The sequence below is a fragment of the Tamandua tetradactyla genome, chromosome 25 (assembly GCF_023851605.1).
Source record: "Tamandua tetradactyla isolate mTamTet1 chromosome 25, mTamTet1.pri, whole genome shotgun sequence".
In the NCBI taxonomy this organism is placed as follows: Eukaryota; Metazoa; Chordata; class Mammalia; order Pilosa; family Myrmecophagidae; genus Tamandua; species Tamandua tetradactyla.
In genome coordinates this window covers 43,748,434-43,765,140 of record NC_135351.1, presented here as the reverse complement: position 1 = coordinate 43,765,140, position 16,707 = coordinate 43,748,434, and the positions used below count along the sequence as shown (strand labels likewise).

The following is a 16,707-nucleotide window of genomic DNA, read 5'->3' as shown; positions in this document are numbered from 1 at the left end:
AACCTTCTGGCACAGCTCTTCCTACTGGGTGAATCTCATTCCAGAAAGGCTCGCAGTGGCCAAGCACTTTTCAAATGCATTGATTTGGGCGTAGATATAACCTTGAATAATATAACGTGAGTTTTGTCATTCATTTCAAGTTTATTCCCTTATTGCTTAGTTTTATATTTCAAATGATCCCATGGGGCCCCCATCCACCCTTTGAGCATTTTTCAAAAACCTATTAAAGTAATAACATGAAGAAGTAGGAATTTGACCCAAAAAAGGGAGGAGGGGTGAAGAAATTGACAACTTTTAGAAATTACATTACAGGGTAAAGGAAACTAAAAACTAGAAGAAAAGTGTTAAAGAGGACTGATTTCAAATCTAAAATATGGAAAAAGTTAAAAAAAAAAATATATCAAACTAATAAATGCTAGAAAAGTTTGATGATCTGGACTCGAAAGAAGATTAATTTACCCTATAAAGTAGGGAAGTACAATGTTGAAATAGGAAGAGTACTACTTGAAAGGAGAATTGGAGTACAGATAAAGATGTAAAGTATGTAGAATTGAAATTAAACTAGTGAGAGCAGAAAATGATTATATAAAATACATGATGAGCATGTTCTATGAACCCAGAATCTCACACACAGTCAGTGCTTAGCAATCTTAGCTGTGCATGCTGACTCCCATTTTATAATGAGAGAATTCAGTAATTTATGCCAGTCTATGCAGATAGTAAGTAAGAAAGATTTGGAGGGAAATCTATCAAAACCAAGGCCGGGGTACTTCACAGCCCCACACATCTTGACTGATGGAAATATGGGGCCCAACATAAGAACTTAGCTTTCTCTGTGTCTAACCATCACCTGGTATTCTACGACTTTGAGAAAAGGCATCTCAGGTATGTCAGACAAAGTAAATGAAAGTTATCAATGAAAACTCCCTCTAAGGTGGCAGAGGGCAGGATTGCCATTTACTTATTGTTAGCAAAAGAGGGACAGAGAGCCACTCTTAAGGTTAAATGGCCACCCTTTCCAAGAAGTAACGAACGCTGCGGTGGGACGGCCAGAGCCTAACCTCCATGGAACAAGGAACTAGAGTACCAGCGTGCTCTAAACCTGGCTGCTTCAGGGACATGCACGGAAGAGCTCTCCAGGTTTTATGTTGTGATGAGCAAAACCCCCCTGAGGCAGACCTAACAATGCCCCTGCAGGGGAGAGCAACATGAGGCTCTGAGGTTTAGGCAGCCCGAGGGCAGAGCCGCTGTCCAGCGCGCTCCACTGGGGCCTGGAAACTCTGCATGTTCAGGTCACTTTGGGAGCATGAAAAAGGCACGCGCTGTGCGAGCTTCACACGAGCCCAGCAAGGCACACCTGCCAGCACATTAAGTGCTATTTCTACCTACATCAGGAATACGTCTCTCCTTAGTGGGGACACAGGGACCTTTTCCAGTGCTTATCTATTCAAAGGAGAAACAATGCATCGACTGGCGTTGGTCCCGCCAACAGGCAAAGAGTGGGATCGGGGGTTCCGAGAGGGCCGGGGCGGGGCGGCCGGGGCGAGCAGCGGGCCGGGACGAGGCGGCGTACCAGCAGGGCGCGGCGCCAGTCCTCAGTCCAGGTGCGCACGCGCCCGCAGCCTGCGCTCAGCACGGCCAGCCGCTCCTGCAGGGCCCCCTGCGCGCCCCCCACCAGTGCCTGCAGCGCGGCGCTGCTCTCGGTGATGGTCTGCAGGTCCGCCTTTCTCCTCTCCAGGTCCTTCAGGACACTCTAGAAGGCAAGCACACACATGACCGCGCGTCTCAGAACAGTCAGCGCATGCAACCCTGACTCTTACACTCTCCCTCCACGTGCGAGCAGCGGCCTCATTACACCTCATTACACGTATTCCGTGACACCCACGGGACCCAGAATACAACATGGCCAAGGGGTACAAGAACTTCACCACCTACCAACGCAGCCAGAGTCCTTGGTTGCCAGGAAATGAAAATGCTCATGCAAATGCCAAAGAGCATAACCAATCCAAATGCGGGAAATGTAATTACTGTGTTGAAGTATAAATTCCATTTGTTATGCACACACGCCAGTAACTGCATCACTATCCTGGACACAAGAAATCAACCTAATTTTCAGTACCTATGACTTAGTCAAGCAGAGCTATCACAGGAACTCACCAAATAAAAACCTCAAAATGAATTTATCTCTTAGATGACAAGGGGAAACTAATGGTGTGCACCATATTTACTTGCAAGGATTACGTCCTGTGTGAGCAGGCAGCTTAACTTTTCATCTGTTATATAAACACATAAAATATGTCATTTTCTGTAAACCAGTAGAGAACTAGCAAGTCTAAGCTTTGGTCTTACTGTCGCCATCACACAGCAAAAGGGCTGGGTGGCGTGGACACCATTCAACTCCCGCCTTCCCAAGTGCACCCAGGCAGAGAGGAGGCCGGTCCCAGAGTGGACAGCAGGCTCCATGGTAAAGGAACTGCACTCTTCTGACCCAAAAGCAACACACGCCCCACCCACTGCAGCTGCACTTTCAATCACCGTTTGCACCAGGAAATTCCAGGACCTCGAGCTTATATTTAAAACTCACATCACTATGTCACATTTTGGAAGGCATGAAATGGCAAATCCACAACTGCACTCATTGGCCGTGCAATGAGTGGTACAGGGATGAAGGGGCCCAAGTATTTCTTTCAGGTGTTATTCTCCAAAAGAATAAATTAGAGATAGATAAAGAGATAGATAGATAGATAGAGATAGATGATACAGAGAGATGGACCTCATAACCAAGCTCTTGGCAGCTGACTTTCCTGCCTGCCCTCAGTGGCCGTTCGCTGACCCACTAGAGCAGCCTGTGAAAACTCTAAGCAGCTCGGCGGCAGAGTGCTCGCCCTTCATGTGGAAGGCCGGGGTTTGATTCCTGCACCATGCACCCTGCCCCACCCCCCAAAAAAGAAAGCAAAACTGTAAGAAATAATTAACTATTAGTAATTAAATTTAAACACTACACACACTATCTAGGTAATATGCTCTATTGTAAAGAAAGTGGCTATACTGAAAGTAGTCATTTAGGTTAAGAAATGAAAATGCTATTTAAGTTCTCCATTGAAAATAATTTTCTGTAGTTTTTAGATGCAAATACTTTAAAATGTAAAATATGCATGTTCCTTAAATCTGAATATATGCAGCTGAAAAAATGGGTGATGACACTCTATACTGATCTTCCACTGACATCAGTTACTGATTTGTATCCATCACCTTCATTATTTCAAATCTGAATTCAGATTTAAAAAGAAATTTAGGAGTGCATTTTTCCAGAAGAATCAGTATCTACAGTGTTTATTTGATAAAAATGATGAGAATCAAGTGAAAATTTGATGTAATTGGATTAATCAGTATACAAAAAATTGAACCATTAAAATTAAATATACAAAAACCAATATCACCTATGTGCCAGCTGTAAACAACTAGCAGGAGTGAAAAACATGCCTTTCACATAACAATAAAAGCAAAATAAATATGTAGGATTAAACTTCTTTGCATATTTGTATAATGTTTATGAAGAAAAAATAATGTTGGGATACAAAAGATTGGGGAGGAAAGAAGGAAGCATGCTGTGTTACTAAAATACACTTGACTGGTGCCTGCTAATGTGAAAAAAAAGAACAGGTGATATGATAAAAATATCAATACTCCTCAAAACAAATTTATAAATTTAATTCAGTTCCAATCAGAATTCCTAACAGAACTGTTTTAAAACCCTGAGAACAATGATTCTATAGCTCACGTAAGAATATATGCACACACAAAAAGACACATGAAGACAGAAAACCCGACAACTACAGGTCAAAATATGTTAGAGCCACATTCATCAGCTGAAGAACTGGTACATTTTGGAGGGATAGATCAATGGAACAGAAAACAAAGAAAACAAGCAGGCAAATACGCACTGATGGATTTAGCATGTTAAATCATGGGGAAAGGATTGATTATTGAATAAATAAAGTGCTGACATACTGGTTAACTATTTGGAAAAAAGGTTATAGCCTTACCTCATGGCAAACACCAAAATAAATTCCAGAAGGATTAAAGCATTAAAGGTAAAAAGATGAAACTATAAAAGAGCTAGAAGAAAATATAAGTAAATAATTACATAACCTTGAAGTAGAATTGGCCTTTCTAAATATTAAAGGCAGAAATAATGAGCAAATGCATTTTATTGCTTTAAAAATGACCAATAGCATATTTAAGGAAAAAAATGTACAGAACAGAAAGGAAACTACAGTGGTAAAATAAAACATTTGCACAATACATCATGCACTACGCATTAGTAACTGGAACAGAGAAGCAGCTCCAAAACTAAAAGCCCACAGAAGGGATAGACATGGACAGAATTATAGGAAAAGGTGGTTATACCCAGAGAGCTACAAATGGCCCGTACACAGGGGTGAGGAATTACGCAGCCCAGAGACCACGTGCGCCCGCCCCTCACATGGGGGGAAACAGGCACGGGAAATGCTCCTTCGCAGCTGGTGGGCACAACTTTCTGAAGGACAATTTCTCAAGCCGGATCAGACATTAAAACGGATAGATCCCTCCACCCAATAATTTTAAGGGTCAGAATTTGTCCTCAGGAAATGATGATCAATTATGGTATGGCTGAACTGAGATTATAGTCATCATAGTATTATACAATGGTGAAAACAGGCAAAGATTTAAATGGACACGAATGGAGGAACAGGACAGTAAAAAATAAAACCCCATGCAATGAAGGAGACATGAGAACCTTACGAGAAAGGGAAAATGGTCAAGGTAAACACTTTCAAAAGAAGGTCCTAAAACACTGGACACAATCTTATCCTTTTTAAATATATACATCCTTTTGTGCCTATAGCAGCACCTGGAAAGACAACAGGTTAATATTTGATTACAGCTGCGCTTTACTCCTATCTGCTTTTAGTGCCCTATGCAAATTCCATTCAATTAGTTCCATAACCAACGCTACTAAAAAGTGCTAATAATGGTTTCTGGAAGCGTTTTCCACAAAGCATATCATGTTTCCTTAGGAAACGTAAACTGAACAGAAATAGAGCCCGTTGTCTTGTTTTGCCTCCTGCGTGCTCCCCGCCTTCTACAGCTGGGGTCTTCTAGCCTGAGAAACTTCTGGAGCCTGATTTCTTAGATCTCTCCTCCTGGGTCTGTGCACATTTCCCCACCCCACCGCCTCCCTCACAGCCCCTCTGCTCGGACCCCCATGCCCCCTGGAGGGGCTGCCCAGGCTGGTGCCTACGGCTTCGCTGCTGTTCCTGGCTCAGCACTGCCCCTTTCCGCTCAGTAAGCATCTCCGTAAACATGCTGCTCTCTCCAATAAGTGGAGGAGAGCAGAAGGCCTTCATGAGACCTACTGTGTGCTTCCCGCAATCTCACCCACCTCTGAGGAGCTACCTACTGTGTGCTTCCTGCAATGCTCACCCACCTCTGAGGAGTGACCTACTGTGTGCTTTCTGCAATTCTCACCCACCTCTGAGGAGCAACCTATTGTGTGCTTCCTGCAATTCTCACCCACCTCTGAGGAGCGACTTGGCACGTGGGCCAACTCCCGGACCCTTGAACGCGGTCAGGTGACACAGGACTCAGGAAAGCCTTGCAATTTGACTGATTTTTAAAATTCTGGCTTCTGTACTTTACATCAGCTAGCTTGCAGGAGGAAAATCAGCTCTGAGAGCAAACGCTATCAATGGAGGATTAAGTTCAGCACACACTGCTCTGTAAGGACTGCAGCTGGCCACTGCACGGGCTCCGAGCCCCACATGGGCACAGCTGAGTTACGGGGCTTCTTATAACAATGGCCCTGTCCTAGGCTCCCCAGAGAAGTGGGGCAATCATGGAACAGAGAAACGGCTGCACAATGTGGAGTGGGGAGGCGCACCCCCCCCCCCCAGACGGCCGAGCAAAGGCCCAGGGCGCACTGGCAGGGCTCGGGGCGCGTCTGAACGCTACTTACTTTAGCCCAGGCAATTTCTGCATCCAAGTCACAAAGCAAACCTTCCGCAGTGGATTTCCGCACCAAGTCGGCCTCGGCAGCAGAGAGCCACTCCGACAGGGACGCGGCCTCTCTCTTCACTTTCCGGGCCAACTGCGAGGCTCTCTCCAGGCCCTGCTTCCCCTCCGTCACCTGGGCAGGAGAGAAGGCGCAGGGGCCCCGACGGGCACGGGTCAGAGCGCAAACCAAGCTCCAGCCGACCGCAGGCAGCCCCCAGGGCGCAGCCCCTCAGAAGTCACTGGGGCCGGGCCGGGCTCTGACAGCTCCACCCACTCTCCACGGTGGGCTGGGAACAGGCGTGCAGGTGAGAAGTGCACACAGGTGTGTGCGAGGACGGGGCCTCAGGACAGGCCTGGGGACGGCCGGTCACCTGCCACCTCAGTCGGCCCACCTGCCCCGCCGCCCAGGCCGAGGCAGAAACAGCGTGTTTCACCAGCAGCAGGGCGGACAGAGGGTACAGCACGTGACTGTGAAACCTAAACTGAACTGCGACTTTGTCCTCATGGAGTGCACCAGCTCCCCCTTTCCCAGCTCCTGCTGCACTGCCCACTCTGGGCTCCAGAACCTCAGAGGATCTGCCATAGAGCCCCCCGCAGCCCCCACAGTCGCCTGTAGCCCCCCTTAGTCCCCCACAGCACCCCGCCACACCCATAGCCCCCCCCAGCCCCCCACAGCCTCCCGTAGCCCCCCTAGCCCCCCACAGCACCCCCACACCCATAGCCCCCCATAGCCCCCTGCAGCTCCCCACAGCGCCCCGCCACCCCTATAGCTCCCCACAGCCCCCCGCAGCCCCTCACAGCCCCCAGTAGCCCCCGGGCTGGCACAGTCCTTTCTACTCTAAGGACCAGGACAAGGAAACTGGGAGGGCGCGGCCAGGAGGGCTTCCCAGGGGCTGCCCCCCACCCCAAACCCCGCCCGAGCAGGGGAGGCCGAGAGTAATAGCACCCAGAAATGAACAGGTCCCCGGGGCCCCCACGAGGCATTTCCTTCCTACTGGAGCCCTAAGTCACCTACGGCATGAAACTGTTTCACATGCGCACTGTGCTGTCAAGACTGAATTTTAATAAGCGATATCGATTGCCTTCCTTTTTTCCGTTCTCCTAGGTTCAGTTTTACTCTTTCATACCTCCAGAGACTGGCTTTTATGAAAGCCCTCCTTAACAGTGAACTACTCTTCTCCAGAGCGCAATTAAAATTCCCAACACTAAATTAACAGCACCTCAACGCTGACTTAAGAAGACAAATAACTGGATTATCCCAAAAGACATTAGAGGCCGAAAGATCCTGACCCGCCTCTGGCACACAATCTTCGTAAAACTTCACACCACGGGCGATGTGCATCCACCAGGAGCGGAATAATTCACAGCCCCACCTACCCCAACTCACACCCTCTCAGTCTGAGCGATACCTTTTACGAAGGACTGCGCACGGGCATGGGCAGTACCGGGTTTTTACCCTTTACCTGGCCGCCACTTCACCCTGCTCACTCTTGGATGGTCAACCTTTTCGTCCGGACCATTCCCATCGCCCTCCCCTACAGCCTGGGGTGATGCCCCAAAACGGCCCTGGGAGCCCACAGTGGTCCCCGGGCCCACAGCCTCCTCTAGGGTGGAGGCCCACCTGCCTTTCGACAGCATCCACACCTGAGACCCCGGTCCCAACCCTGCCCTGGTGCCTGCACCCTGCATGGCTCTTACTCGTTTTCTTTTCAAACACAGCTTTCCCGAATTTCCTGGCAAATGACGCAGCCTCGAGGGGCTGCGTCAGACCCCCTCCTCAACCTGGTGGTCGCACCAGCAACCTGTCCCCACCCCCTCCTGCAGCTGAGTCCTGAACCTCGGACCTTCTGCCCTGACAGCCTGCCCAGCGCTGAACCACCCAGGGAGGGCTTGGCAGTGCCAGCACCCACGCAGGGTGCCCGAAGTGCCAGCATGCCCAACCACGCTCAGGGGTTTCCATGCCTCGGCCTCCTGGCCCAGTGCCCCGTCCCCACGGCAGCCTCACGCTCAGCTGGCCACAGGCCACCTTGGTGGACCCTCACCTGCACCCCTACCCCCCATCCTGCACCCCCAGCACGTCAATACTCTACCTGCCACCCCACCAGCTCATACCTCCATCTTTTCCCCAAGAGCCTGCCAGCGACGCCCTCCTGCCCCCCTAATTCTCGCTGTCCATCCTCCAAGAAGTGAGAATGACTTTCCCAGAACGCACAGCTCAGCAAGACCTCTCCCTGTGAACAAGCCAGAGCTGCTGACCGCTCTTAAGACGGAGATGAAAATCTGTAAAACAAGACCCTGGCACTTCCTAAGTGTCCAGACTTGGCAGGGTCTTGCCTCATCAACACTACATTCCCCACACTTGCTGCCTCTGACCACAGGGCCAGCAGCCTCGAGAGCCTACCCCGGCAGCTACTCAACCTCCAGCACTCAGCTCCACATCACCTCCTCAGAGAAGTCCTCCTAGCCCAGTCTGGGACAACCCCCCCATCAGCTAGTCTCTGAACACACTGCATCCTTGCCTTCTAATAGTACATGCGTACAGTTTGGCTTTACTTTGGGTTACGACTCAATTAACATTTTTCTCTTTCATGAGCGTAAGTCCACGAGGCAGAGGTAATCCACCGGGGTTTCCCTGCCATGTGGCATACCTCCTGGCACATGGTAAAGTCTAAATTGTGTGGGATAAGAAAGTTAAAACCATAGTTGTAATCAGAGAATGTGCATCACAGCCAGGCAACCTTATCCACAAAATGCCCCATTGGTGAGTAAATATACTACGATTTAATAAAAAGCATCAGCTCTGTAACCCTCTGTGAGGTCATGTGAGTGCTCCAGGCAGCAGGTAACACATGCCCACTAACACCCCAGTTTTGGAGGCATGAGGTCGAAATTGTCTAGAAAATGTATGGACAGTCCATTCTCACCAACACACTGAATTGAAAATTATAAAACTCTGGCTAGCTTTCTCCAGGCTTATACAGAATCATCCATCTGACTTCAACTGGACGCAGATGGTATTTTATAACCAAGAAGGATCCGAAACAGAACCTAGCGCAGCCCCATGATACAGCCAAGGGGCTGCAGTCCCCCGCTCCTCCACGCCCTGGTTTCAGGACAAAGATTCTCATCGGGAGAAGAACTGCACCTCGTGGCCCCACAGCCAGCTGTCCACAGTAAATGGCCCAACACCTCCCCACGGGCGGCTGATTTCCCAAACCACAGATGCTTCATCGAAGGAGCGTAAATCCTGGCAGCTAAATGTGAACTTCCTGTCACTCAACATGTTCGAGTCCTGGAGCGTTTCTCAGTAGATCATCCATTTAGAACCCAAGGACCGATAACCTGAGTTACAGAGGAACTATTTGCGGTTTTCTTACATTAACTTCCAAAGTCTCAGTATCCATTGAAAAATACAGAAAATAATCCTATTAAGTATTAAAAATAAATTCTCACATAACTATTAGTTGTACCATTGACATATGCACTTAAAAATATTTTAAAAATTGGAATAATTTAAAACATATATGAATACCACAAACCCCAAACATGCATCCCCCAAGAAATGAAAGTGAAGACCACACAAGCGCGCGTGTGCGGGGCCCGGGGCCTCACCTGCGCGCCCAGCTCATTGTAGAGAACCTTCAGCGCCGTCAGCTGCTCGTCCAGCCCCTGCGGGTTGTCGGTTTGCTGCTTCTGGACAATGTGCCTTCCTGTCTTGATGACCGTCTCCACTTCGAGCTTGACTTCACTCAAAGTTTTATAGAGTTTCTTAAAAACAAGATCAGACAAATCCCGTGCTGTGGTGAAAACTGCACCAAGGGGTCATTTCGGAGCACAGCAGACACGGAGTGGCCGTGAGGAGGCGGCGTGGAGGGTAGGGTGCCCTGTCTCCCTCCAGCTGCTTCAGAGCTTGAGACAAATGAAATCAAGGTCGTCACTGTCTTTTAGTGCCAGAAAAAAAAAGAGCAGACTAATAGAGGTTACACTTATTTAAAAACACAAACCTGGAAGTGGGTTTTAGATGCTTATAAACGTATTTGATAATATAAATATTAATCCTATATTAAAGTAGAAAAATATTAGACTAGGAATTGAGGGTCTATAGCGTTTAAAATTACATTTAAAAAAAATCCTGCTATGAGCAGGAAAAGAAGTGAGCGCTAGTTATTTTTGGCTATTGGAACAATGAATTATTAAGGTCCATTTTTCTCTTCCTAAAGTCCCAGGCACACAAAATGAGTGTATGTTACTTATATAATGAAAATAAATGTGAAAGCCCAATAGACCAAGATGTACATGACTCTACGAAACCAGAGTTCCTTCGGTCCAACACAGAGCTGCCTCGCCCAAATCACCTTGGACCTGGAGCTTTACTCTGTGCAGCTCTGAGCTCACCTCGGCCGACTCCAGGCAGAGTCTCATGTGAAAAAGTTACAGGAAGCCAGGGGCGGTGTGTGTGCCAGAGACACATGCTCATACACGCACACGCCACATCAGCAAGTACCCCGTCAGTGCAGCTGTGCGCCCATTCTAGCTTCTGAGTAGTCGAATGGCCTTCTGTGTCGATGTTAAAGACGTGTGGCGTTTGCATTTTGAAAGCCATGAGGCACCCTTCCCAGACCACTCTGCCTGATCGAATACACAACCCGGGGTTATCCCAAACATCTGCATGATTCTCAAGGCCATTTGTTTTTAATCATGTCGTGCTTGTCCCTGCCAACTCCCTGGTCTTGCCACACTTGGTGGATTTTACTCATCCCTCCTTCTGTCTCTTCGAAGCTCCTTTGGAGAAGAACCACCCCCTTTTCTGCAGACCTGACTGCCCACAGCTGACTGCTGTCTTTGGCACAGGCACACTGACCCACTGACCAGCCCATGGCCTCACCATGCACTGGTCCAGGTGGCTCTGGATGACCTCAGGGTCCGCATCCTGCACAGCCAGGACGTGCAGCTCAGCTCTCACCCCGTCCAGCACACGCCTGCAGTCCAGCATGCGCTGCTCAAAGTTTGCCGGCTTCTGGAAAAGCTGGAACTTTGTGGACACCTCTCGCAGTTTTCTCTGTTTGCAGAAAGGATAGCGACAAGCAAACTGCCTCAGAAGGCAGGCTTCCCATCAGATGAAAAGAGCATACTACATTCTGCCAAAAAGCTTAAAATGAAGCATCTGTAGAAAGAAAACCCTAAAGAGATGCAGCAAGCTCCATCCCCTAAGTGAACCACCCAGCCCCGTGGCGCACATTACCCCACCTCAGAGACAACAAAGGGCTACACCGCCTCACTGCAATTAAAACCTCATGATTTTCTCAGCTTTAGAAAACATGGTTCAGGAACCTAGAAATCAAAGTGACCTCGTCACAGCTCAGAGTGGAAGCCCGGCTCGCTGAGACCACCAAGCAGGCAAGCGACATCACGGCCCCAGCATGCCAGCCGCCCTGAGCTTCGGCCACGCCATTCCTGATTGGCTCTGCGCCACACGAAAGGTCACTTCTAAATCCAGCTCCCCCAGGGGGCCACCTGCACCCGCTGCCCCAGGTACAGGGTTCCTCAGTGCGCCACCCTCACCCATGGCTTAGACCAGAGGTGCCCGAATGACCCACGCGTCCCACACAAATGACCCGTGCATCCCACATGAATGACCCACACGTCCCGCCCGCATGAGCCGCGCGTCCCGCCGTCCTTCCATGCCCAGCTGGCAGACAGGGAGAAGGCCGCGGCTGCCCCACCTGCAGCACATCCGTCCTGCTCCCTCCTCTCACTGTCCTGCCCTCTGGGGAGGTGGGGTGCTGAGGACGGGTATTTCTCCTCAGCTCCTCCAGAGTCTGCTCGTGGGCTGAGATCTCGGCTTGGATTTTCTACAAAGAGACGGGACACAGCGAGAGTGTTCTTACCCAAAGCATAAGAGGAACGGGCTGGACGCTCCACACGGCCAAGCACTTGGGGGTCCCGGCCCCCGTGTGGGCATTACTTGCCTGCCACCCAGCCACCCCGTGGGCAGCCTGCCACAGCGCAGGGTGACGGGAGGCCGGGCACAGGCTGGTGGCGCGGACGGGCCCCCTGCTCCTGACGTTGTCGTCAAGGAGGAATCGCCCCAATCTCACAGCTCACAACTGCCCTTTGGGGACACTGTTCCCCTGCCAGGCGAGGTACCCCCAGCCCCCCGTCAACTCGGCCTCTCCCCCGGCCCGTGGCTCCGATGGCGGCAGCTGCTCTGCGGACGAAGGAGCCCTGCATGTGCTCTCTGCAGCTCGGGCATCCTGACCCGGGGCGCACCTGGGCCTCCTGCGGGACCTGGAGGGCGTCCACCCTGTCCGTCAGGTACGTGGTCAGCTGCTCGTCCAGCTCCGCCAGGCTCTCCTGCAGCACCTGGAGCATCTGGTCGGCCTCCCGCAGGGCCTGCAGGTGCCTCTCCAGTGCGATCTGCTTGCCCTCCGCCTGCACGGGGTACACGCCACCGCGAGCAGTCAGCGCAGAGATCGGCAGCCACCTCGGAGAGACCCACTGCGCTGCCCACCGAGAATCACAGCAGAGACTTAAATGCTCGGACACCAGGCTTCTCGTGAACCCGCGACAACTAGCGGGAACAAGCACGAGATGCCCTTCAAGGAGCTCATACCCTGCAGTGGTTACTAGTTTTTCCTTCTTTCCATACAGAGCACCCAAAACGCCAACCCGTTAGCATTTCCTGCATAACGCATTCAACGAGGATACAACTGTCATCCATTATAAATGTAAGGAGAAGGCTTTAGGCACAAGCGGCAAGTCTACCAACGTCTCCTGGTGGCGTGAGCACCACATGCCCCCATTCCAAACTCTAGCCAGCAGGTGCGGGCTAAGCTGGGACTATGAACAGCTCCTATCTAGCACGGCGGAAGATGGGTTTATGCATCCCAGAAAACAAAAGCACATCCCTAAGCCTAACGCCCGCTCTGCGGGGTGAACTCATTGGGGACAGGGCCTTCTGAGGATGTGTTAGTGACGCCGCAGCAGATGGAACCCAGGCAGGTCTTCACCCTGTCACTGGACACCTCCGGAGAGAAAGCCACAGGGGAGCCAGAAACCAAAGACAGCGGGAGCCAGGAAGTGAGAGGACGGGAAAGCCACGCAGATGGACAGACGGCCAGAACCCTGCCCACCCAGAGCGGGAGCCAATAAATCCTGCAGACTGTGCCCACCCATTGCAGGGTGTCTGTGAGAGCAGCTGGGGAATCAGCACAGCATGAGTCGAGGGCATCAAGTATCCAGGCACCTGTGCCAAGAAAGAGCCATCCCTCCCCGTCATCCTGATGCCACGAGGCGTGACACGGGGCTGGGGACCACGGTACCCGAGTGGTATCTCCACACGAGGGGTGCCAGCCACCCCCTGGGACATATGGTGCCCCGGGGCCCTCAGCAGGCCAGAGGCTGCCAGTGGAGACCATCTCCACGAGGACGTATGGCCAGCAGCTCCACCACCCGCCCCTCGTGGGGCCTGCACCCCGGCTCAGCCTCCACGCCCCGGGCTGGCCCCAGCGGCCGGGTGCTCACCAGGTGGCTGAGGCCCTCGTAGCGGCTGCTGAAGGCCTCTAGCTTCTCGCTGATGATGTCGTCGAGGATGCCGCCGTCGATCAGCGTCTGGCCCAGCTCCCGGATCTGGGTGCGGTTCTCCGCGGGGTGGCGCAGGACACGCTCCAGGGACTGCACGGGGAACAGACACGTGAGCCTGGGTCCGAAACGCCCACGTCCACGCTGGGAAAGCAATGACCTTTCGTAGTGATCTATCATCAGGCACAAGACCCACGGACCTATGCCTGAAAATGCTCATCATGACGCGAACAGACACGCGAGACTAGGGCCCCGGCACGCCCGGTGACACGGGAGGATGCAAACCCGCAAGAACAAGTTCTCCATGGTTTTCACAGCGAGGTGACTGCGGCGTGGAGGAAATTTTAAATGCAAAATACAATACAAACAAGCAAAATTACCTGTCATTATTAATTTAAGATGAAAGTCAGGTGCTTGTTTCTCTATAACATAGAGTGCAACGGTCTCTTTTATATGCATGAATCGAGTGACCTCCATGGGCTCGGTGGTACTCCCATTTTACAGACTGGAAAGCAATCTTAGCGAAGGCAGATAGCTGCCCACACAGCCACTGCAGGAAACAGCCCCACTTCCAACACTCGTCTGTGACTCAGAGCTCTGGTTCCGTTACTATCCTGTGCTACCTTCCAGTGTGCATATGTTTAAAAAGAGTAATTGGGAGGAAATCCACCCAAATAGTTAAATGTTTCTCTTAGGGTTCTCGTCCTGCTTTCTTCTACTTGCATCTGGAATGTGCACGACCACCTCTCGTGTTCAGGAAATGCAAGTTGTCTCCCCGGCTCAGCACTGCCTGTCTCCTCCATCCCCATCTGTGTGTCTGCTGGAGAAGGGAGGCTCGGCTCCGCCCGGCGCCCCAGCGATGCCCTGCTCCTGGGATGGGGGTGTCACGGCCTTTCAGTCACCCTGGCCCCACCACCACCCTTATTAACACACATCTACCCCACTCGGTTTTTCTCTGTTTGTAAGAAAATGCACCCTCTACTCATTTTACTTCCTCTGATTGTTAAAACAGTTAAGGCCTCAGAGTCGCTCCCTGGACTGGGGGCCGAGGAGGTGCTGCCTGACCTCGGACGTGGTAGCCAGCTCCGGGGAGGGGCCAGCGTCCAGCTCACCCACCGCAGCCCGTCCTGAGCCTGTGACACCTGAAGGCCACGATGGCAGCTCAGCCACCGCTGTGCTGATGGGAAAAACAGCCTTAAGGGGAGAGGACAGCGGGCGTCCGAGTGGCCTGCAGCCACGTCTTCCCCTGCCGTGGCGGAACCAGCTGGAAAGCAGCTGCACCCCTCAGCAGGCCTGCAATGCACTAGCGGTCAGCGAGCCCGACTGAGGAAGTGACACCCACACACAGAGAGGGCACCGGGGCGCGCTGGCTTTACAAGACTTCCGGCTGCGGAAGGACACACGGGCTGCACGGAAAGACGCTGGCTGCTGGGGCGCCCGCCCCTGCCCCCCTTCCCCCGTCCCCCCAGCACACGGGGCCCCCCCGAGCACCAGGAGAGAAGAAAGCCGCTCACCTCCAGGGCCTGGCCGGTGGCCTCGGCGCCCTCGGGCAGCGCCTCCACGCTCCGCACGCACTCCTCCAGGGTGTCCAGCCAGGCCGTCTCCAGACTCAGGTAGTGCAGCAGCTCCACCCAGCAGGCCCACACCTCCTGTGGGGAGACGCGCTCGTGGACCCCACACCCCGCGGCTGCCCGGCCCCTGTGCGCGCATGGGGCGCGACGCTGGGTCACCAGGATTCCAAATACCAAAACAAAACCAATGGCATCGGCGAGTCCCGCGGGGCCAGCTGGCAGGGGGACACTGCCCCAGATAAGTCCCAGCACCCGAGGGTAAATGTAAACAAGACTACATAACTAGCAGGAAAAAAACAGGAGGGAAGCTTTACCAGCTTGTTTCCTAGATCCAAAAAAATACAGAAAATACAAGAAGGTAAAGAGAGAAAGGGGAAAAGCTACACTTTAAAGGAGGTGAGCGCGCCCAGAGCCCCCCAGTGAGGAGCTGATGGGTGCACACAGCGCCCCCCCAGCATCTTCCCACGCCCCCACAAACCTCGCGTGGCCTCGGCTGCACCCAGACAGCGCTGCGCTCCCCCCGAGAACAGAGCCACGCCAGCCCGGCTGAGTTATTTGCAATAGCTCTCCCCCGACCCAGACACTGCCGTGAAGTAGGGATACATCTGTTCTCCACTCCTGGACTACAGAGGCCCACCCCACCTGCCTCCGCCCCCTTCCCGTGAGGGTCCTGTGCAGTGACCTGAGGGCAACCTCCGGCCCTGGGCGGCCGGCCCCTGCAGACCTGTGGCTGAGAAAAGGCACATTCTGGTCTCACAGACCAGGGATGGAGAACTCTTCATTCGGAATCGGTCAGCGTTACAGCTTTTGTGGGCTACACCTTGCCTTATCGCAGACTCCCCTTTGTTGGTTTGCTTGATTTGGGTTGTATTTTGGGGGGGGCAGGACATGGGCAGACTCTGGGAATCGAACCCAGGTCTCCGGCCTGGCAGGAGAGAATTCTGCCACTGAGCCACCTTGGCACCACCTGGGTTGTACTTTTTTACAACCCTATAAAAACGCAAATTCTAAGTACCAGGCTGTAGAAAACCAGCCATGAATTGCGTTTGACCCTGGGGCTATCAGCTTGCCGACCTGGCTTGTAGAAATATGTGAGCTGGTGACCCCCCACATTTCTCCAAGCTGAAAGCAGACACGGTTAGGGTTGGGGTTAGCCCATTTCTATGGGAAATGAGGCCACTGGCAAGGAACGGAGCTGGCCCCGTCAGGCAGCACCCCTCCCCCTGAGGGCACCCTGACCACACGTGCCTGCCTGGCACTCAGCCCTCCTGTGTACCCCGGAAGCCTCGCTCCCCAGCCCTGCAAAGTGGACCTGCCCCTGAGCTTCCCCAGACCCAGCCTCCCCACCGTCCGCTGGGTATATGCAGGTAACGTGTTGGTCCAGTGCCTGGGTCGCTGGGTAGAGAGGAGCTCCACCAAAAGTGCCATCGGAAGGGACTCCACCTGCAAATCCACACTTGCATTTGTACATGGCAGAGATCACAAGATGCTGTGCTGGTGAGAATGAGAGGTCTCTGCT

General features: G+C 52.3%; 1 protein-coding gene across 1 annotated transcript in view; it reads right to left on the bottom strand.

The window, feature by feature from the left end:
* The window catches only part of UTRN (utrophin), a 440,716-nt gene that overhangs the window by 266,192 nt on the left and 157,817 nt on the right, over positions 1 to 16,707 (bottom strand). Inside the window, exons 28-35 of the mRNA XM_077143388.1 lie at positions 15,132 to 15,266; positions 13,561 to 13,710; positions 12,307 to 12,468; positions 11,760 to 11,888; positions 10,922 to 11,095; positions 9,649 to 9,804; positions 5,999 to 6,169; positions 1,574 to 1,753 (exon numbers count right to left, since the gene is read on the bottom strand). Of these exons, the coding sequence (XP_076999503.1) occupies positions 1,574 to 1,753; positions 5,999 to 6,169; positions 9,649 to 9,804; positions 10,922 to 11,095; positions 11,760 to 11,888; positions 12,307 to 12,468; positions 13,561 to 13,710; positions 15,132 to 15,266 (1,257 nt within the window). The remainder of the gene's footprint in view (positions 1 to 1,573; positions 1,754 to 5,998; positions 6,170 to 9,648; positions 9,805 to 10,921; positions 11,096 to 11,759; positions 11,889 to 12,306; positions 12,469 to 13,560; positions 13,711 to 15,131; positions 15,267 to 16,707) is intronic.